This window comes from Oryx dammah, unplaced genomic scaffold, assembly GCF_014754425.2.
Source record: "Oryx dammah isolate SB20612 unplaced genomic scaffold, SCBI_Odam_1.1 HiC_scaffold_15, whole genome shotgun sequence".
Classification (NCBI taxonomy): Eukaryota; Metazoa; Chordata; class Mammalia; order Artiodactyla; family Bovidae; genus Oryx; species Oryx dammah.
Genome location: NW_024070199.1, coordinates 47025832 through 47047700, shown reverse-complemented (window position 1 = coordinate 47047700; position 21869 = coordinate 47025832). Strand labels below are relative to the sequence as shown.

The following is a 21869-nucleotide window of genomic DNA, read 5'->3' as shown; positions in this document are numbered from 1 at the left end:
GGGCCCCCGGGGGGGGGGGGGGGGGGGGGGGGGGGGGGGGGGGGGCGTGTCGGGCTCGGCCAACGAGAGCGCGGAGGTCGCGGGCGGGGGCGGGGTGTCCGGGTTGGCCTCGGGGGCGGGGAACTACCCGGGAGGGTCGGTGCCCCAGGGTGCCCTGAGCGGGCGGAGCCTGAGCCCAGCCCCGGAAGGGCAGGCGGGCGGAGCTCACCCCACGAGGGCTCACCTCTCCAGGACGGTGCCCAAGCCGACCCCTGGGAAGGCAGGTACCGAGCTCCCTTCAGCACCCTGCCAGCCAGGTGCCCCTGACCTGCTGCTCTCACCCTCTGCCCCCGCTCCTCGCAAGTCCCCTGCACCCCAGGATGGGGAGTCTGGGCACAGCCCCTGGTCCCTCTTTGATGTCACCCCTCTCCCCACCCCTGGGTCTGGGTTCTGAAGGCGACCCTTGGTCCCAACTGTACAGCTGGGTGTTCATTTGGCAAAACTTGGTGGAGGCCTCCATGGAACAGCAGACTCTGACTACAGCTGGTGGGGGGTGGTGTGGGGAGCAGACAGGGCCTGGCTACCCTGCCTGGGGGCCCTGGAATGCTGAGCTGCCCCTCCTGCCCACCTGCAGGCGCTCCAGAAGGCCCTCTGGCCTGGTGGAGGAGCTGGGCAAAATAGGCTGTCGGCTGAGAAGCGCTTCACGGGGGCGATGGAAGCGGGGCCCTGTGGGCCTAAAGACCCGCCCGACACACACACACACACACAAACACACACACGAGTCACCTACCTGAGCTGCGGTCAGCGACCACTCTGGCCTCGGTTTCCATCTCAAAGTCAGGCCCTGAGCCCAGCCCATGCTGGACAGGAGGCTCCCGTCTGGATCCATGGTGGCAGTGTGCCCAGAGCCCCAGAGTCGTCCGTCGAGGAGGGGAGGGACACTTGATCTCCGAGAGCAAGACTGGCCCAAGGTCGCTCGGCAGCGAGAGGCTGAAGAGCCCCGCTGAGAGTCCAGCACCCCGACCTCTCCCCTGGGCCCTCTGGGTGCCGCCCGCCTCCCGCCCCATGACTCAGCACCCTCGCCCAGTTCAGGAGGACTTTTGCTCCCTGCCCGCTCCTGCAGCCTCCCGTTCTTATCCCGGCAGGGTCTTCCAGCAACACCTGCCCAGCATGCGGAAAGTCGGGGCCCCCAGCGGAATGGGCGCCCTGGGCCGCTCGGGGGTTGTGCTGCTCACGTACGTGCTGGCAGCCCTGGAGCTCACCTGCCTCTTCATGCAGTTCTCGATCATGCCCGTGAGTACCTTCCCCGGCCGCCTGGCCCGGCCCCCTCACCCTCCTTCGGGCCCTGGCGGGGCCCGCGGTTCGGCCTGATGGTGCCAGGCTCCTCTCTCTGGGGCCCCTTGCCACATTGGAGCTGAGCCAGGTGAGGTACCCGGGGACTGTGCCTTTGGGCCCCCCATCAGCAAGTCCTGGGCTCTGTTGCTCCCGCCCCAGCTGGGGGCCTTGGCCCTCTTCACCCACCAGCCTGACACCCACGCGGCTCACTTCCTAGTCCCGCTCAGCCCTCTTCCGCAGGGCTCCCCCCCGCCGCGGGGCCCTCCCCCTAGCACCCGCCAGGTACCCGGAGTCACTTCCCCTCGGGTCCTGGTTGGTCCGGCCTCCTGAGGCTTGCCCACAACCCGCACTGTATGCCATGGTCTTGGATCGCTGTCTCCCCAGCCAGGATGTGAGGGCGGGGCTAATCCGGCTGGCTCTCTGCTGCCTGCCCTGGTCTGGACTCTGCCTGGCCCCCGGCAGCCCCTGGGTTTCTGTGGCCCCCATGGCTCGCTGGTGCCACCCACTCGGCTTCCTCCCCCATGCAGTCCCGTCTGTTCACTCCACACCCCCATGTGCAGCTGGCCCGCTGGGACTCGCCCTCCTGGGGCAGCAGCTCCCAGTGGACTTTGGAAGACTGGCGCTCCAGAGGCCCTTGTCTGCCTGGTCTGGGTGGGACCGTGGCCCTAGCCACTGGCCGCTTTTTAAAATTCCCCAGGAGATTCTCATAAGCAGCCTGGGCCTGGGGATCTGGGTGGGAGTGGGTATGGACATTGTCACAAATCCAGCCATGGTGGGGGTCCCTGGCCAAACCGCAAGCCCAGCTCCCCCGCCTCCCAAGCCCGGCTTATCTCCACCGGGCTGGTCTAAGCCCTGTATCCCCTCCTTGGCAGCCAAGGGGCCCCAGCAGGCGCCCCGCTGCCCTTCAGAGAGCCGGTGCTGGGGTGATGAGCAAACATGAAATCCTGAGAACTTGGGGCTCCCAGTGCCACCTGCCCTCCGACCGGCTCTCCTGGGGGGTGGAATGTGTCTGCTCCACAAATGCTCACAGGTACCCCAAGTGCCTGTCCTCAGAGCTCAGAGTACCGCAGAGCACAACGCGGACTAGGCCACAGGCACCCCACCGCTGGTGGTCCTGAGCATAGGTGACACCCACCGACAGCAGACAATGAGTCGTTAGACTGTGCTGCAGGAGGGGACCTGGGGCTGCTGAGGAGTGTGGCGGGTTTGGGGTCAGCGGGGCTGCCCTAAGAAGGCAACCCTGTACAAAGCCTTAAAGGAGACATGGGAGTGGGCTGGCCAGTACAAAGGCCCCGGGGCAGCTGTGGGACCAGTGCTGGAGGGGAGAAGGTGCTGAAGCCAGGAGGGGCTGCAGGGACCCCAAGGGTGGAAGCATCAGCAGGAGCTGGTCTTAGAGGAAAACCAGGAGTCAGTTCTGGACGTGCTGAGGTCCGAGGGCTTTTAGACACCGAGTGCTGAGCCAGGGCAAGATGGGGTCTGCCTCACACCCTTGAGGTGTGTCCCGAAGAAGGGAAGGGGGCCAGCAGCTGCCTTCACTGAGCTCTGAGTCCCTGGAGCCTGGACCCAGAGGCCCTGTCAGGCTGCCCACTACGATATAAGCAGCTGAGTCCAGGGTCACGAGTCACCGCAGATGCATCATGGGGCGGTCAGAGCCAGACCCTCGATTCCCTCACACACTGCTCAGGGCTACCCTTCCTCCCCCTTCCCACCAAGGACCCCGGATTGCAGGTGCTGGGGTCCTTCCAGGCCCCTCCCGCGGACCCCTCCTGTGTTTCAGTACCTCTCCCGCCTCCCCCTTCCCACCAAGGCCCAGGATCGCAGGTGCTGGGGTCCTTCCGGGCCCCTCCCGTGGACCCCTCCTGTGTTTCAGTACCTCTCCCGGAGCCTGGGCCTGGATCCCGTCGCCTTTGGCCACCAGCAGACTGTGTTTGGCGTGCTGCAGCTTCTGGGCGGGCCTGTGTTCGGCAGGTGCGGCGGGATGGGGAAGTTTGGGGGCCCTCGTCCCGTGATGACTCAGACCTTCCCTTGGGAGGTCACGGCCTGGGTGACTCCAGGCTCCCAGACCTCACACTGGGCCCCACTAGAGGGATGGCAGCCCCTGAGGCACGGATGAACTTTGACCCTTTGTTGTTCCGTGGCTCAGTTGTATCTGACTCTTTGTGACCTTCACCATCTCCTGGAGCTTGCTCCAACTTTGCTGGGTTAGCTCCCAGGGTGTCCCGACCCATGCTGCTGCTGCTGCTGCTGCTAAGTCGCTTCCAGTCGTGTCGGACTCTGTGCGACCCCACAGACGGCAGCCCACCAGGCTCCCCGGTCCCTGGGGTTCTCCAGGCAAGAACACTGGAGTGGGTTGCCATTTCCTTCTCCAATGCATGAAAGGGAAAAGTGAAAGTGAAGTCACTCAGTCGTGTCTGACCCTCAGCGACCCCATGGACTGCAACCTACCAGGCTCCTCCGTCCATGGGATTCTCCAGGCAAGAGTACTGGAGTGAGGTGCCATTGCCTTCTCCTGTCCCGACCCATAACCGCCACTAATTCTGGCTTGTGGCTGGAGAGAGGATGTAACTGGTGACGGTCTCATGGCTATAAATGCCCCGCTCTACTGAGCTGGGGGGTTCCACCAGCAACTTTTCTGGAAAAGCGAATTCTGGGGACTGGGACTCCCACTCGCCTTAATGCTCTGGGGGCGCTGGGCTTACCCTCCTGCAAACCCTGGAGTGGACAGATCAGTGTGGCAGGAGTCAGGTCTCCGAGGCACTCCAAGGAAGAGAAGGGGCTCCAGACCCAGTAGAGCAGGACAGAGCAGGGGTCTCGGGGGTGGGGGCATTCCCCACTTGCACCCAGGAAGAGCTTTCTGTAAGCATGCATCCCGCAAGTTACTCACTAGGAGAGGGAGTGACCAAGTGGGTCAGACTCCCCAAGGTCACTGAAGACTGCCACATTGGAAGGGTGGAGAAACAGGCCCTGCGAGGAGGGAGGCGTGGACCCAGGCCCTTCGGCACCCTCACAACACCGGGACCGCTCTGCGGCCCAGCTCCTGAGCCATCCCAAGGGACGGGTGTGGGGCAGAAGAGGGGCAGCCCTGCCTTCTGCCAGTGACGGTCATGGATGTGGGTCTCCCAGGTTCGCAGACCAGCACGGGGCACGGGCAGCCTTCACGCTGTCCTTCCTGGCCTCGTCCGCCCTCTACCTGCTCCTAGCGGCCGCCTGCGTCCCCGCCCTGCCTGGCGTGGCCTTACTCTTCGCCTCGCGCCTGCCGGGTGCACTCATGCACACGCTGCCAGGTAGGGCGCCCTCGGCAACATGTCCCAGCTGTCGGGGCCCAGGGCTGGACTGGAGGGGGCGGGGGGCGGGGCGGGGGGCTTGGTGTGGGCGTGACCTGAGCCGGGGGCGGGGCGGACGCCACCCTCAGGGGCCCTGGACGCTGATGGAGGGGTGATGTGCGAGGTGGGCTGTGCTTCCACGGGGCTGAGTAGAGGGGGTGGGGAGCATGCGGCCTGGGAACAAGTCGGGGTGCAGCTGGTGACGCGGGGTGGGGTGACAGGGAGGGTGCAGGTCGGAGGAGCGGAGGGGCGTGGCCCGTGGGGAGCGGGGTTCGGTGGGGAGGCGTGGCCTGGGCTCCGTAAGGGGTCCTCGCGGCTCAGCCCGCGTCCCACCCGCCAGCTGCCCAGATGGTCATCACGGACCTGTCCACACCTGAGGAGCGGCCCGCGGCCCTGGGCCGGCTGGGCCTGTGCTTCGGTGTGGGTCTCATCTTCGGCTCCCTGCTCGGTGGAACCCTGAGCAGCTCTTGCGGGTGAGTGTCCGGGGCGCGGGCCGGGCTGGGGTTGGGGCTGGCCAGCTGGGCCCTCAGCCCGGCTCCGCCGCCCTCCGGGCCTTAGTTTCCCTATGGGCACCCTGACCTGGTGGGAGGGGAACCGGCTGGAACCTCCGGGTGGGCGTGGGCATCCGGGGGCATGGCCTATGCGGTGGGCGGGGTCTGAAGGCTTAGACAAGCGAGTGCCGTACACCACGTGGATTCCTGAAATGTCAGGCGGGAGGACCTCCAGGGAGGCAAAGGCCCTCACATGGGGACGCGAGGTCTGTGAAGCTGGAGTGGACGGAGCAGGGGTGGGCAGCGCGTCAGGCCGTGGAGCCCTCAAGCAGGGGCCCGGGGTAACCTGGCTGCTGTGTCGAGATTGCGGGGGCTGGGGCCACAGCAGGGAGACCAGAGGTGGGGACGGAACCGGTCCAGGTGGGAGAGTACGGCCGCTGGACCAGGAACGGCCGTGGTGGGCAGAGGGCCGCGGCGGGATCTGAGTTGGTTTTGCTGATGGCTGGGGTGTAAGTGTGAACGCTAGGCCATGCTTGGACTTGGGCTGGGCCTGGCGGGGCCATGGGCCTCGCTGAGGTCCCTGCTACCCGGGCTACTGGCAGGAGTTGGGTCCCCACCAGGGTGAGTCTGGTGCCCGGTAGATGCATGAAGGAGTTCCCAAGTGGGCTGATGGGGGGGGGGGGGGGGTCTGAGCTGGAGGAGAACAGGGCCGTGCTCTCCAGTGGGGGTTACTAAGTCCTGGGAACTACTTACTCCAGAGGAGGGCTGGGGCCCAGCACTTCGTGTTAGAAGCCAGGAATTAAGAAAAGCCACCTAGAGGACCCGAAGAGATGGGATTCAGGGGGGTATCCAGGCCTGAGGGTCAAGGACGGAACCCACCGCCCGCGACTGCAGGCTCCCCCTGGACCGGGGCCACCTCCCTCCCTGCTCAGCGCGGGCGGAAGCCTGGTTCGGTAGATGGGCCCCGGGACGAGGGAGAGGGCCTCTGTGTGCCCAGGGAGAGACGAGAGAGGGTCAGGGGCCGTGAGTGAGAAGGAGCACCTGGGGTGTGAGGAGAGGTGGGGCAGGGGGCAGCCCCACCTGCTGACCCTGGGGGTCAGGATCAGAACCAGGACTGGGGCTTCACCTCCCAGCCTGGCCACTTGCCTCCCTGGGCCCCAGGCAGGTTTGCTCACCTCGCAGAGTGCACATACCCAGAGGCCTCCTCGGGCCAGCGCCCCCATCCCTCCTGTCTTTATCTGCCCTTGTCCCCAGCGTAGCTGCTGACCCAGGAAAGACCACTCACTTCCCTCCCCCTCCTCAGTCAGTGAGTTTAGTCTCTCAGTCGTGTCCATCTCTTTGAGACCCCATGAATCGCAGCATGCCAGGTCTCCCTGTCCATCACCAACTCCCAGAGTTCACTCAGACTCACGTCCATTGAATCCGTGATGCCATCCAGCCATCTCATCCTCTGTTGTCCCCTTCTCCTCCTGCCCCCAATCCCTCCCAGCATCAGAGTCTTTTCCAACGAGTCAACTCTTCGCATGAGGTCGCCAAGTATTGGAGTTATAGCTTCAGCATCAGTCCTTACAATAAACACCCAGGACTCATCTCCCCCTCCTAGAAGCCCCCAAATTCACCCCACCTCACCTTCCAGAGCATTCCACTAGCTTCCCAATTCCATCCTGAGGTCTAAGGCACTTTCTTTGATGGGTGGGGAAACCAGAGCCCCACAGAAGGTAAGGCCCCCCTCAGTGGAGCTCCCAGTACCCCCTCAAGGCCCCGGGAAGTGGAGATCCTCTGGGATCCTGACGCCCCACGGCAGGAGCTGGCCCCTGTTTCCTTGTCCAGCCTCTCTGCTAGCCTCAACCTGCTCTGCCTCCCAGCACAGCCCACGGCAAGGGCAGGCGGGATGCAGAGGCCCCATTCCCACCCCTCCTCCCCCGTGATGGAAACTGCAGCGGGGGGTGAGGTCTCCCTGGCTGTTTCTGCCTGCCCACCCCAGCCCCCCCTGCCTTAAAGGCCCCTAAAGGCCCCAACCATGCCCCACCCCCCCAACGCCACCAGGGAGCAGGTGGAGGGAGGAAGTGGCCTTGGCAGCTGCTGCCCTGGGCTAGGTACTGGTATAACTGGTTTAGGTCCAGCCTGCAGCTCAGGGCTGGGAGGCCTGGCTACTGCAGAGCACCCAGACCTGAGCCCTGTGTCACTCAGCAGGTGAGGGGCAGCTCTGTGACTCAGGGCCCCCAGCTTGGCACCTTGCAGCCTGGGGAGGCCTCCACCACCCCCTCCCCCAAGAGGGGCCGCGTGCCCCTGGGGTGGGCAGCACTAGCCTGCCTAGCCCACCGCAGCTGGGTCCTGGCAGGGTGGGGGGGGCGAGTCCGGGGGAACGGCTCAGGTGTTTGAGAAACAGCGGCCACCTGTCAGGCGCTGCTGAGCGTGCAAGCCCAGGCCCGAGGCTAGACTTAGCGTGGGGGTCTCTGCAGGACCCCCTGCTCCTCTGGGCACTGAGGGGCTGCCCCACAGTCACAGATATCACTGAGCCCGCAGGCCAGCACCAAGGGCTCTGTTCCCCTAGAGGTGACCCACCCGGGCATGCTACTTATCCAAGCCGGGGCTGGGAGCGCCCCCAGCCACAGGCCTTAGAGGTCAGGCCAAGCTGGGTTCAGTGTCCCTGGCCAGCCTTTCTGGGCGCTAAGCGATCCCATGCCCAAAGGGCCCTGTGACCTGGTCAGTGTGACCCCCTCCTTATCTGGAGGCCTGGGAAGGCTGGTCTCCCCCAGGACCATACCTTAGCCCCTGGACAAGGGGACGGGAAACCCTCACCCTGCTGATGGAAGGCTCCCAGCCCAGTGAAAATCTGGGGTTAATGAGCAGACACTGGGGCTGCCCCAAGTGGCTTTGAGGAGACTCAGGACAGCCAGGCTGCCTGCTCCACCGCCTCTTGCCCCGGCTCACCGAGGCCGTGTTGCCTCCCCACCCGGGGGTCATGCAGGTCCTGCAGACGGACCCCGGTGTGTCAGGCCCTCGGGGGTCCACAGACGGGGCACGAATGGCTGAGATTAGTGGGGCTGGACCTCAGCTTAGACCTGTCGGCTGGACAGGGCTCTGGGAAAGCCCGCGCAAAGGTGGAAGGAGCTGGGGGCTTGCCTAGGGACCTGCGTAGGCAGAGGCTTGGTGGGCACAGAGGCTGGACCGTGAAGGATTAGGCCGGACATGGCTTTAGGGCTGTTTTTTGGCACTTGAAGCCAAAGGGGGGCTGAGTCAGGGGTGGCCCCTTAAGGCATCCATTGTCAGACCCGTTACTACCCACAGTGCGGTGGGCCAGGGCTCAGCTAGGACAGGGGGCTTCTCCCCCCAAGTTCAGACCAGGTGGCTGGTGACTCCAGGAGGCCCCTCATAGCCAGGCTCCACCTGAAGCTGGGCCCAGCTGACCCCAGGCCCCTCCAGGAGGGACAGGATCAGGGTGCGCAGGTCGGGAGGCCCTGAGGGGGACCTTGGCAAGAGCAGTACCCCCTGGGGGCCCTGGAGCTGATGGGGAGGGCAGCTCCAGGCTGATGAGGAGTGGTCACCTCCGAGTGGGGCGGGAGCTGGCCGGTGTCGGGCAGAGAGGATGAGTGAGCAGGGCTCACACGGGGTGAGCAGATGGACAGGCCTTCCGCTCGCCTGATAAGGTCAGATCGGCAGATTCCGGGCCCTGAGATAAGGATGAAAGGCAATGTTTTTGCGGCTGCTGACATTTGACCAGTGCCCGTGGCAGCCGCAACCAGCCGTGGCCGGTTCCAGAGGCATCCCCCGGCGGGAAACAGGCACCTTGGAGCCCGGGAGGGCCTCCGGGAGCTCAGCCCTCACTGGTATCTGAGGAAAGGTGGTCACCCAGCAAGCTAGCCACCGAGAAGGGACAGAGCTCGGCGCCCTGAGTCCGACCCAGGGCCTTCGAGGGTCTCTAGGGTCTGTCCGTTCAGTCTCCCGTCAACCCATCCGACCAAAAGCAAGAGGGAGTGAGTGGACAAAGGCGCGAACCTGCCTGCCTCGGGGCCCACACCCAGTTTGTATTAAATAAAAACGGTCCAGTGAGCCAGGCGCCAGATGGCCCAGAGCCCCACCTGCCTGAGCTGCACCCCAGAGGTGCCCGGGCCGGAGGCAGACTCGGGGTGCGCTGACAACAGAGCAGCAGTGAGTTGGGGCAGGAGGCGGGGGGGCGTCCCCACTGAGAAGACCCCACCGTAGGCAGCTTCCTCCCATCCTCCACTCTCCTTTCTGCCGTCTTGTCCGGGGGAATCGGAGAGCGCTGTGCGTGCAGAAGGACACCCCAGCCTCCCCGGGCAGCGGGGGCCTCCACGCCCTCCCAGGGCCGGCCATCGGCCCCGTGCCCCTTCAGTTCACTGGCCGCCCCACACGGGACAGGAGAGAACCCCCAGAGAAGGGGCCTGGCGCCCAGCTGCCCACCCCTCACTTGTCACTAGCCTCCCAGAATAACCATCTAAGTGCCCGCCTCTGCTCTCACGCATTTCCGGGGCCTCTGGCAAAGAAAGCTGGTTTTGTCCTTGCCCGGGCAGGCCTAGAGCAGTGACGTGTGGGCCTCGGAGGCCACAGTCTTGAAGAAAAGGCCCTTCTCTCTGGCTACCAGGGCTGGCGTGTCCCTGCCATCTGGGGGAAGGGGCTGTGGGGTCCAAACCCACCCACATGGGATGTCCAGGGTCCTCTCCCAGAGGCGTCCTGGGTCCTCTGACCTTTCCCACCTGGCAGCCAATGGACACACCCATTTGTCCAGAACCCGGGCAGCCAGAAAGCCCAAATGTTCCACATCCCGGGCAGTGGGCATCAGCCAGGGAACCAGAGATGGGCCCGTGGGGAGGGGTGGGGTTCAGGGCCCACTGCAGCCCTGACCAGCGGTATAAGCCCCGGCAGGCCCCAGCCCAGAAATGAGGGCAGCCGGGGCCCAGCCTCTCTGGTATGGAGTCCCCACAGGCTTCCCTGATCCCCTGTGGAGGAGACCCCTGTCCTCCCCGGGGCTCCCCGGGGAGCTGTGAATGTGCACGAGTGGGCACCTGTGCTGGAGCTGGGGCGGGAGAGTCCTCTCTCTGAAATCCGAGGAGAGTCAGGGGCAGCTCGTGGCTGCCCTGTCTGAGGGCACAGGGAGCCTCTCCCAGGACACTGATGGGGTCTGGGCCAGGACAGCTGTCGTCCGTTTGGTCCACAGTCTGGCCCACAGGGGTCTCAGAGGAGGGTCCCGCCCAGGCCCCCCCACCCAGGGGGGCGGATAGTGGCCCTGGAGTAGAGCCCTTCTCAGGGGATAGGGTACCCGCTGTGGAGGAGGGCAGGGCCTCACAGAGGGCCTTGCAGGATGTATGGGAGTTTGCTCTGCTGTGGAGGGGCAGGGTGTTCTGCCGTGCCCAGGCCTGGAGGTCCATGCAGCCTGGCTCAGTAAGAAGCTCCCGTTTCTCTCCTCTAGCCTTCAGGAGGAGGCAGGGACAGTCAGAAGGGCCAGGCCCCAGTGCCCTTTCTCCCGGCTGACACGCACGGCCTGCCTGGCGCTGGAGGCTGAGGCCCGCCCTTGTGGTCCCGGGGGGTCACAGGCTGAGTGTCCCTGTGCTGACCCATGGAGGGGAAGCACGCCCTCAGAAGTGAAAGCCAAGGGGAGAGTCTGAATCACAGCCTTGGTGGGAGCGCGGGCAGGTGGGCAGGTGCCCTAAGGGCTGTGTCCTGGGTCTTTAGGGGCCAAAGGCCCCCCACCCTGCAGGCCCAGCCTGCCCAACGCCCTCCTGGAAGTGGGGCCTCCTGAGACCCACTAAGTGCTGGCCTGTCCTCCCCAGGAGGGCAGGGAGGGCTGACGGCCCCCCAGACACAGATGGGCCCACGGGAGTCCCACGGCCTTCCATGTGGGCGCGTGGGGCTGAGACTCAAAGCCAGGCCCTGGCCCACCAGGCACGTCGGGGCCAGTATCTCCGGCCGCTCCTGGTGCCCTGGCCCCAGTGCCTCCTGGCACCCTACTCACTGTGAGCCAGTACCGCACCTTTCACCCAGGGCAATGGTCGCCTTCTCAGCCTCCATGCTGGGCAGCCCCTCCAGTCCCGCCGAGGCAGAGGCCAGAGGGCTCTGGGGACCGGGTCTTTCCCCCGGGAGCCTCGGTGTCCTACTCCCCAGGGTGGGCAGGACTCTTGGCGCTGCCAGGGGTGTCCGGGGGAGTCTGGGGGCATCCCCCTTGCTGGGTCCATTCCCCAAACACGGCCCCCAGGGCTCACAGCAACCCTGTCCTTCGGGAGCCTTCTCACCCCTCACAGGCCGGGAGCTGTGCGTCCCCAGGACCGTGGCTGCCCACTCCAGGCCCCTGCCCCTGCCCCTCTGGGGCTCAGCATCCCGCCCCCACGGCCGCCCACCCTGAGACCCCCAGGGACGGGAGGGTCTGTTCCTTCACCCGTCCCCTAATGAATGCGCCCTGAGGGTCCCGTGTCTCGCCCTCCAGACCGAAGCCTGGGGAGGTGTGAGGGGTGGGGCACGAGCTGAGAAGAAGCTGTCCAAGCCCCAGTGCGGCCGAAGGGGCAGGGGGCCCGCGCGCCCTGGGGCCTGAGCCCCATGACCACTGGTGCCGCCCCCAGGACTCAGTGTCCGGTCATCGTGGCCCTTGTGGTCACCCTCCTGGGAGCCCTCCTCAGCGTCACCTGCATCCCAGCCAGCACCAAGGGGGCCAGCGCCCACACCCAGACCACCCTGCCAGGTGAGCCCTGCCAGGTGAGCCCCAGGAGGTACCCTGGTCCAGATGCCCACAAGGCATGTCCCAGCAGGGCGTCCCTACCAGACGCACCTGGCCAGTTACAGCCCCCAGGTATGCCCCTTCGGGATGCAGCCAGTGTGAGGAGTGAGGCCCGTGCTCCTGGGGCCCGTGCTCCCCCAGCCCAGCCCTCCCTCAGGGACACTGCCAAGACCACAGCGAGCCAGAGCAGCTGTGGTGGCAGGGGCTGTGCCCCGAGCAATGGGCCCACAGGGCCGGGGGCATCCAGCCGCTGTCCGGTGGGCTGACGGCCCCTCCGCGTGCCGCAGGGAAACCCAAAGCCAGCGTGTTTGATCTGAAGGCCATCACCCGCCTGCTGCTGCAGCCAGGCGTCCTGCCGGTGTTTCTGGTCAAGGTCATCTGTGGCCTCCCCATAGGTGAGTCCAGGGCGGGCCAGGGCGGCCGGGAGTTCTGGGGTCCGCGGCTGGGAGTGTCCACGGCCTAGAGTTCCGAGGTCTGCAGCTGGGAGTTCCGGGGTCCGTGGCCCAAAGTCCCAGGGGTCCGCGGCCTAGGGTCCCGGGGGTCCGTGGCCGGGGGTTCCACGGTCCATGGCCTAGAGTTCCAGGGTCTGCAGCCGGGAGTTCCGAGATCCGCGGCCTAGAGTTCCAGGGGTCTGCGGCCGGGAGTCCCAGGGTCTGCCGCTGGGAGTTCCAGGGTCCATAGCCCAGAGTCCCGGGGGTCCGCGGCCGGGAGTCCCAGGGTCTGCGGCCGGAGCACAGCCCTTCCTCTGCCCGGCCTCTCATGCTCCAAGCACCCCCCTGGGCCCCAGGCCCACATCCGTCCCAGGGAGGGTGCGGCCCACTGGTTGGTGCACGCCTGGCCACCCTGGGGCCAGGAGGAGGACAGACCGAGGGTCTCCCCCTCGCCTCAGGCCCCAGTCACCCCTGCTTCACAAAAGCTCTCGCTGCCCTGCCCAGCGGCTTCTGAGGCCTCTCGGGACAGTCAGAGAGAAGACAGTGGGTTTGCAGGGGGACACACGCATTCCGCCCACCCCTGATTCCCTTCCCGGGGGCTTGAGGGTGCCCCTGAGCACCGTCAGGCCCAGGAGTGACCCCTCCGAGCGCGTGTCGGGGGTCCTCCAACCCAGGAAACCTTGCAGAGAACAACTGTGAGGCCTCACTCACAAGCACTCAGGCGTTCCCACATGGGCGCTAAAGGGTTAACTCCTTCTCTGCAGAAATGCCCCCGCTGCCATCGGGGGAGCCCCTCCCAGCTCACCTGCCCCCAGAACACTCAGGGGGGCAGGGTGATGGGAACCCAGGTCATCGACCTCAGTTCTGGGGCCAAACCCTCCCACCGTGCATGCCCGGGGTCCCCTGGCCTCCCATCCCCTCAGCCCTCCAGAGGGCCTTGGGGTCTGCCCACCCTGGGCAAGGGCAACTCTGGGCACCTTCTCACTCACTGCCCACGGCGGCCCCGTGGGGCAGACCCGCCAGGGAGGACCTCGGGGAAGGCTCGCACCGGTCCTCCCTGAGCCGGTCACCATGGGCAGGACCCTGGTGCCCTGGCAGGCCAACTGTCAGGGGGCTAGACAGGCACGGCTGCACAGCCCTGACCACTGACCTCTGACCCCTGACCCCTGCCCGCCCAGGGCTCTTCATGGTCATGTTCTCCATCATCTCCATGGACTTCTTCCAGCTGGAGGCTGCCCAGGCCGGCTACCTCATGTCCTTCTTCGGGGTCCTCCAGATGGTGAGTGGGTGCCGGGCGGACCAGGCGGATGGGCTCCCGGCACTCCCAGGGTCCCAGGGCCTCGCAAACCAGCCCTCGGCTTCTGAGCAGCACGGGAGCCACCCTGCGTGCCCACCTTTCGGGCGTTCCGTCCACCTTTACTTCTGGCTTGTCCCCCCTCCCTGCTCACGGCTCCCACACCTGCTTCTGCACCCATGTGCCCTGTCTGCCCGAGCCTTGCAGACGGCGCTAGCGGTAAAGAACCCACCTGCCAACGCGGGAGGCCTAAGAGACACAGGTTTGACCTCTAGGTCGGGCAGATCCCCTGGAGGAGGGCATGGCAACCCACTCCAGCATCCTTGCCTGGGAAATCTCATGGACAGAGGAGCCTGGCCCGCTATGGCCCACAGGGTTGCACAGAGTTGGACATAACTGAAGCCACTTAGCACGCACACACACACACTCTCTGCCCATCCATCTGCCCGAGGGGGTCCCATCTGAGAGGTGAGAGCGGAGCTTCATCCACAGTGGGGACTGGCGAGCCCTCAACCTCCCATCAGGAAGGACGTCAGAGGCCCACGGCCCTCCCCACATCCACCAGGGTACCAGTGGTGCCAGGCCAGCTGGGGGTGGGGAGTGGACCCCCATGGGGGGCGCGTGATCAGGAGAACGGCCGGGCTCTGCGTGCCCCATGCCTGCCCACTGGCGGTGCGACTGTGGTGGGGACAGGTGGCGACGTGCCTGCCACCCCCCGGGACGTCTGCCTGACAGCCGGCGCGCGGGAGGGGCTATTCTGGGATCTGGCGGACGGCGGAGGGAGCACTGAACCTCTCCGGAAGCGGGTGGCGGTCCCAGCACCTCCAGGCCATCTGCCGCCCTAGCCTCTGGGCCTGGGGCTGGGTTGGACCCCGGACTGAAATAGCCATTCCGGGGAGGGGCCGGCCCCGACCCCGCACTGGGCCTAGCTGCGTGGACTGGGAAGTGCCAGGCTGGTGGGGGAAACAGACAGAAAACAATAACGCGGATGCTCTGAACTGGGGGCCACTGGAGCCTTGTTCTAAACGGCCCCTCCCGGGACGTCCCTGACGGTCCAGTGGTTAGGACCCCAGGCTTCCACTCTAGGGGGCGCAGGTTGGATCCTTGGGTGCGGGAGCTGAGATCCCGCATGTGTGTGTTGCAGCCAAAAATAAATGAATAACAGTTTTTTAAATTTAAAAATATATATATATTAAACAAGTAAAATAAAGAGCTGCTCTCAGCCTGCCGGGGGCCTGAGCTCATCCTGGGCTCCCTGAGGCCAGGAGACCGAGGCCAGGCCCTGGCTGAAGTTGGCAGACCCCTTGAGACCCCCAGGGATGGACCTTGATAGCCTTGAGCCTGGTGCAGGGTGAGGGTGGGCCTGCCGAGATGGGCCAGGGTCTCCGGTGCCTGTGATGATGGGGTGGACAGGGGAGTTGGGGGGAGCCTGGGTGCCGCCTGGGGACCCACCCACAGGCCCACCAGGGAGAGGGGCCTGAGGAGGGGGAGCCTGCAGAGCGGCCGGGTGCTGGGCCTCAGGCCTTCAGTCCTGCGGCGAAGGTGGGGGCAGCTGAGGCCCCGAGCTGTGTCTGTAGAGAAGGCCTTTGTCACCTCCATCCCATCCAGGGTAGGGCTGGCCACCGTGGGTCTGGGGAGGGGAACCTGCTGCTGCTGAAGCTGCCCTGGCAACGCTCTTCCTGCCCCACACAAGGGGCTCGCCGCGCCCCCCAGCTGCCTGCGTGTGAGGATCCTTGGGGTTGGGATCTCAATGAGGACAGCCCAGGTGGTCCTAACCTGGAAGGGATGGCACTCACTCTCCTCCCCTGGGGGGTGCTTGCAGCCCTCTGTCCCTCGAGAACCCTCCTGGGAGGCCCCCCACTGAGCTCTTAGGCCACTGCAGGGATGGAGCTTGTGTCCTGCAGGGGGAACAGAGACAAGCCCCCACCACCTAGGTGTCTGGTGGGTCAGGGGAGACAAAACCCAGGCGAATCAGGGCCCTTGTCAGGGCAGTGATTGCTGCTTCAGTGGGGGAGGCCTGCCAGCTGGGGGCTCTCCCGCGGCCCAGGGAGAGGCCCGGAGGGAGAAAGCCTCACGCAGGGAGGGGCTGCAGGTGCAAAGGCCCTGGGGTGGCTCGGACGGCCAGAGGGGAGAGGACTGTGCTCTGAACGCCTGCGTGGGGGTGGGCTGCAAAGCCAAGAAGGACCTGGATTTACTCAGATGTCCTCGCTGTGGGTGGGGCCTCGTGGAGGCCGAGTGTGGCCTTACCAGCTGGCTGCCCCTGCCCCTAGGCTGTGTTAGAACAGGGGTGGGCAGGGGCAACTGGGTGCCTGTGCCTGTGTGACCTTGGGGGAGGTGGTGGCCATTCGGGCCAGGGAGGCAGGGAGTGGGCTGGGTGAGCGGACAGGGTCTCCAGGTGGGAGGGTTGGGAGAAAGTGAAATTTCTGCCTAACTCTAGTTACTAGTTTACTAACTCTGGTTTCATGTAATAACCTGGAAGGCATGAAAGCTTAGGCTTTTTTTTAAGTTAATGGGAAAACGGAGAGCTGACTCCCAGCACATCAGGGTCCTGGTCTCGGGGTCTGTATGAAGAGTGGAGACGGATTTCAGTCTCGCTCCTGGTTTGTTGATTTCCTCTGGGGTGTCAAGTACTAAAAGAAACTTGTCAAGTAGATCTTCCCTTTAAACAAACAAAATGAAGATAAGCAAGTGTGAAAGTGGGATCTTTTTTTAAAGGACACCCTTGGTTGTAGTTTGAGACAGTTTCATGATGCCAGGCAGGCAGCAAGAAGAGGGCTCCCTCCTGGTCCACGGGGCTGGACACAGCCCAACCCCAGGTCACACAGCCCAGAGGGACACTGACCCCCAGCTCCAGTGGGCGCTGCTCCAGCCTCACGGTTACCCCGGGCACTTCCTGCCTGCCTGGTGGAAGAGGCAGGGACCAGCTAGGGAGCCTCACCCCGGCCTGGGAATGGCCTGTGGGCTGGGCTTGTCCTCTGAGTCACATCCCAGGTGTCAAGGGTGTCCCTGCTCTGGGCTTTTCATCCCACCCCCATGGGGAGGAGCTGAGAGCAGGAAGGGGAGCTGAACTTTAACCCAGCCCCTGGCTGGCTGACCCTGGGGCTGAGCTGGTGGGGGGTAGTGGAGGGCAGGACAAGGAGGACAAAGCTGGAGGTGGAGGGCTGAGCAATAGTCGGTGGGGGGGGGTCTCTCGGGGAGCCTGTGGCCCCCTCCTCTCCTGCCCAGGCTCAGGACAAGCCCACCAGCCTGCACTCCACCCCACCCCACTCTGGGACCCCAGGCCTCAGTTTACCCAGTCATCATGCGAGTAGCGGCCCGCTGGCCCAGACCCTGGCCCCAGTAGGTGGTGGCCGAGGCGCCTGCCTGCCAGGGCCAGGCCTCAAAAGGGCCAGCTGCTGGAGGACCCCACACGGCCACCAGGGCCCTGGGCTCACGTTCCAGTCCAGCCCCCTCCACCGCCCGCCCCCACGTGCCCTAGCCTCCCCATTTGTGGCAGCTCCCAGCTCCCAGACCAGAGAGCCGAGAGGGAGCAGAGGAGTGTGGTGGTGGGCCAGGGCACACGGGAGGGGGCTGCCCAGGGCCCCAGGGCTGGACTCAGGGCCACACTGTGAGCTTCTCGCCCCATCGTCTCGGCCTCCCAGATCCCTGTCAGGAGGTAACCGGCCCTTTCAGGGTCTCCCTGGTGGCTCAGATGGAAAAGAATCTGCCTGCGACGCAGGAGGCCCAGGTTCGATTCCTGGATCCGGAAGATCGTCTAGAGAAGGAAATGGCAACCCACTCCAGTATTCTTGCCTGGAGAAGCCCACGGACACAGGAGCCTGGCGGGCTACGATCCATGGGGTTGCAGAGTCGGACATGACTGAGCGACTAACACTTTCACTTCCATCACACCTGAAACAGCAGAGACGCACTAGTTTCTGCATGGGGAGCATGTGTGTGCATGGGTGGGTGCATGTGTGCACATGTGTGAGACCCCCAGGCTGCAGGCCTCGTCTCCCCAGAACGTGGCAGGGCCCCAGGGGTCGTGGGCAGCGGGGGAGGCCCCCAAGCCAGCCGCAGCCCAGACGCCCTCCCAGGCCCAGCCATGCCCACCTCTGCCCTCTCGCCCTCACCCAGGTCATCCAGGGCCTGGTCATCGGGCGGCTGAGCAGCCACTTCTCCGAGGGAGCCCTGCTCCGGGCCAGCGTGCTGGTCTTCAGCCTGGTGGGACTGGCTATGGTGAGAGACACCCCCCGTCCCACTATCCTTGAGAAGAGCAGGGTCCCAGGCCCTCTCCGCTGACCCTCCTCAGGTGCCCAGTCTGCATTTGAGCCCCGGGGCTCTCTTGCCCCCAACTCCCACTCAGGACCACCTCAGCGGGACCTCAGGGGTGGGCGACTCCCCCAGTCACCGCAGCCTCCACCTGCCTCCCGCCAGGCACTGATGGCCAACGTCTTCCACTTCTGCCTCCTGATGCCTGGCCTGGTCTTCAGCCTGTGTGCCCTCAACGTGGTCACCGACAGCATGCTGACCAAGGCTGTCTCGACCTCAGACACGGGTGAGTGAGGTCCCCGGGCCGGGTGAAGGGCAGTCCCTGGGGGACTCCCCGGCCCTGATCTCTGGGGAGCTTGATGAGCAGTTTGGGGCAGAGCAGCTGCCCTGAGTGGGGACCAAGTGGGCACTGGGTAGGATGGGTGGCCAGGGGTCTGAGTGGGCAGGGTCAGGGTGGCGGCCCGCAAGAGGGTTCCGGTGAGAATCCTGCCCGCCACCTAGCCCAGCCAACCCTACACCAGGCCCTGCTGATCAGCCCCAGGCCAGCCTGGGGGAAGGGAGGAGGGCTTCCTGGAGGTGGCATCTGGCTTGGCTGAAGTATGCACAGGGTTTCACTAAAAAGGGGAGGAAAGATGGCATCCCAGGCTGGCCCCCGCTGAGCCAGGGTGTGGGGTGAGGCTCGGAAAGGCTGCTGCGGAGGCTGGTTAGGAAGAGGGCCAGGCACAGAGAATGGCAGGAGGCCAAAGGAGGTGGGGCCAGCACCAGGACACCTCCCGATCCCTGCCGGCACAGGCTCAGGTGCCTCCCAAGGGACCAGGGACTGAAGGCTCACAGCAGCCTTAGTCTAAGAAGCCCCTGGGCCCCCCAGTGGGGCTCAGACACCCCCAGACACAGACCCCTGAGTCCCACTCTGCAGCCCGCCTTCCTTCTGGAGGCAGGGGAGTTTCCAATCTGGACTGGGGGGGCGGGGCGGTCCCTGGACCTGATGTTCCCCAGGCTCCCGCCCCACACTGCCCTATGCATAGTGCTGGTCAAGGCCAGGGGCTCCTGTGGGCTGGCTGCGGTCAAAGGCCTCTGCAGCAGCAGGGCCAGAGAGCTCAGGGCCCCAGCTGACCCTCTGTCCATCCAACTGCATGTCCAGGAGGGGCAGACAGATTCAGAGGCCCCGCTGACAGTGGGGAGGCTGCCGGACAAGGCGTCTCCTCAGGGCTGCCTTGGAAACCCCCAGGGTCCCCTAGATCTGACTTTGTGGTCTTGGGAGGCTAGACTGGTCCTGGAGGGCTTCCTGGAGGCAGTGAGCCGACTCTGCCCAGAGGCCAGGAGGAAGAAGGAGGGGAAGACCTGGAGAGATGAGGGCAGGGCCTGCAAGGAAGCAAGAGGAGCGGGCCCAGGTGCCAGGGGCACCACCCCTCAACTCGGAAGGAGCCAGAGCTGGTTCCCAGCGCCAGCCTGGGAACTGGAGAAGGCAGAGGGGGCGGTAATTGCTCCCTGGTGTCTGCAGGGCCTGTGGGCGGTGGGAGGGGCTGCTCTGAAATTCCCCCGACGCCGGCCCTGAGCCTGGGCGGGGCCTCGCCAGGCCACACCCAACTGGTCCACGGGCGGGCGGGGCTTTCCAGCGCCGGAGAGGAGCCTCTGAGGACCTCGCAGCCTGGACCTGGGGGCACACGTTGCTTGGTGGCCCACATAGGGCACAGCTGACAAGGGGAGGGTAGAGATAGGGGTTTCAGGTAGAAGGGGTGCAGGCAGCTAGGTGAGCCTGGGGAGCAGCTGCAAAGAAGGGGGCGTCCTTTGAGCACCTAAACCCCGTCCCTGGCCTTGTGGGGTGTTCCCTCCAGTCCACTCGAGGGCAGTAAAGGTCACGGGGGTGCCCTGGAGTGTATCGTGGCCCACATTGCACCCCAGCCCAGCCCCCACATGGGGGCCTCCCCAGGCTGGGCCGAGCTGGGTTGGGGTGCTGTGTCCCTGGCAGGCTGGCGTGGGGTGGCGCCTGGCCCACGACCTGGGGCCCTGCTCCCAGGCTCCTCCTGTGCTTGGGCACTTTCTGGAGCAGGGCAGAGGCACCACATCTGGAGGCCGCAGTGCTCCCCACGCGTGGCCCGCAGGGGGCAGACCGGCAGGCAGGCCAGGTGGAGCGAGCTGGGGTGCGGAGCGGAGGGAGGCCTGACAGGGAGGCCTGGGCCGTGTCCAGAACATGGGCCGCTGGGGCAGTGATGCTCAGGGACTGGCCAGGCCGGACTTGACCCGCCCTTCCCCGCCGCAGGAACCATGCTGGGCCTCTGCGCCTCTGTGCAGCCACTGACGCGGACCCTGGGGCCCACCCTGGGCGGCCTCCTGTACCGTAGCTTCGGCGTCCCCGTCTTCGGCTATGTGCAGTTCACCGTCAACTTCATCGTCCTTCTGGTGCTCTGGAGGCAGCCTGTGCCCCGGAAGATGGACAGAGCCCAGTGACCTTGGCCCCCAGGCAGACTGGCAATAAACTCCCTTGGGACCTCGCAGCCTGGTTTCTGCAGGCTCCTGCCTGCTGGACAGGGGGTCTAGGGAGGGGGTGGGGTGCCGCTTTGGAGGCTAGAGGGCTTCCTGGAGGAGAAGGCCTGCAGCTGGGCCCCAGGGGTCCAGGGAGAGAAGAATCGCCCAAGAGCATCCCAGTGTGAGGTGGGTCCCAGCCCTGGAGTCCACCACCCAAGCCAGCAAGGAATCCTTCCTGCTGCCATCCAGACGACTCTGCCCGCATCCCTAGAGATGGAGCTCTCTGCGCAGCCCCAATGCCGACCCCTTGCCAAGCACACTCTGCCTGCACACCCTCCATAGCCCTTGAAATTGCTTCCACTGGTGAACAGAAAGAGGACAGGGTCGTTTTAAAAGGTCAGCCATTTGAGGCTTGGGGAGAGTTCTAAGAAGAGAACCCTCGTTTCATGTTGGGGAGCCCAGCAGGTAGAGAGCCAGGCCTCCAGGCTTGAGAACCGGGGAGCCGTTCCTCTGCCATCCCCCACCTCCAGTCCAAGTCCCGTGGCAAAAGGGCAGCAGACACAGGGAGGCCTGCCGCGCTGAGAACCAGCATGGAGAGGACAACCTTGTTGGGTGTCTGCAGTCGCCCTTGAGACCAGGAAGGCCACCCTTCCCCCACAGGCTACTTTTAACAAAAGCTATTAAACTTGGAATATTCCATGGCCCCTCCTGGAGGAGACTCCGAGAGCCGAGATCCACACGCGTGCGCGCTTTCACTCTCTCTCTCTCACACACACACACACACACACACACACACACACACCACACAAACACACATACACTCTCCCAGCCCCAAGGCTCAGGTCGGACCCCGCCCCCGTGAGCCCCACCAGGAACTGGTGGGGCACCAGGGCCTCACTCCCTGACTTCCGTCATCCACCAGAGGTTCTGGCGGGAGAGATCTCCAGGGTGGCGCGGGCTGGAGGTGCCCCTAGGCCAGTGGGGGCCCTGGAGCTGGCCTCGCCTCTCTGGAGGAGCCCCCTCCCATTTGCCCTGGGGCCTCACAGTGTTGTTGTGGAGGAAAACATTCATCGAAGGAATGGTTTCTTCTCTGGACCCAGCACCCAGCCTCCCAGCAGGACTGCCCCCCCCCCAAGCCTGACCCCAGCGACCCAGTGAGTCAGGAAGCCTGTGATGGTGGCCCCCACCCCAGTCCAGGGTAAGAGCGACATTAAGGCCCAACTGGGGCCCTTCACTGCCCCCACCTCGGCATCTCCCACCCCCACACCCGGCTCCCTCCAGCCACAAAGGTGGTGTGAAGGTGCCCTAGCCAGGCCAGGATCGGTGTCCCATCTTGTTCTCCCATCCTTGGCTTCTTCATCACCAACAGAACTTCTAGGTGGAAGGACACATCTCCCCTCCCATCCCAAGGCTTGGGGGGCAACTCTGGACACCCCACTTCCAGAGTTGGAAGGGCGGAAGCTGCCCACTGGTCAGAAATCTCAGGCCTCCCTCCTGAGGACACATCCCGGGCCCCTCGGAGGCCTCAGCCTCCTGCCCAGGATGCAGACTGCTCTTCCGTTTGCCCAG

At 65.2% G+C, this 21869-nt stretch overlaps 1 protein-coding gene across 3 annotated transcripts; it reads left to right on the top strand.

Moving 5' to 3' along the window:
* Positions 1-118: 118 nt before the first annotated feature.
* SLC22A18 (solute carrier family 22 member 18) lies at positions 119-20326 on the top strand. Of its 3 annotated transcripts, XM_040255309.1 has the most exons (11): positions 119-263; positions 1125-1272; positions 3185-3282; positions 4438-4598; positions 4978-5110; positions 11704-11822; positions 12146-12253; positions 13468-13568; positions 17700-17801; positions 18000-18120; positions 20095-20326. In XM_040255309.1, the coding sequence occupies exons 2-11, from the start codon at positions 1150-1152 to the stop codon at positions 20280-20282; spliced, it is 1254 nt and encodes a 417-aa protein (XP_040111243.1). In that variant the 5' UTR covers positions 119-263; positions 1125-1149; the 3' UTR covers positions 20283-20326. The 3 variants fall into 3 exon arrangements, with proteins under 3 accessions (XP_040111243.1, XP_040111242.1, XP_040111244.1); XM_040255308.1 differs by lacking the exon at positions 119-263 and having other exon boundaries at positions 804-1272; XM_040255310.1 differs by lacking the exons at positions 119-263; positions 4438-4598; positions 4978-5110 and having other exon boundaries at positions 804-1272.
* The last annotated feature ends 1543 nt before the right edge of the window (positions 20327-21869 follow it).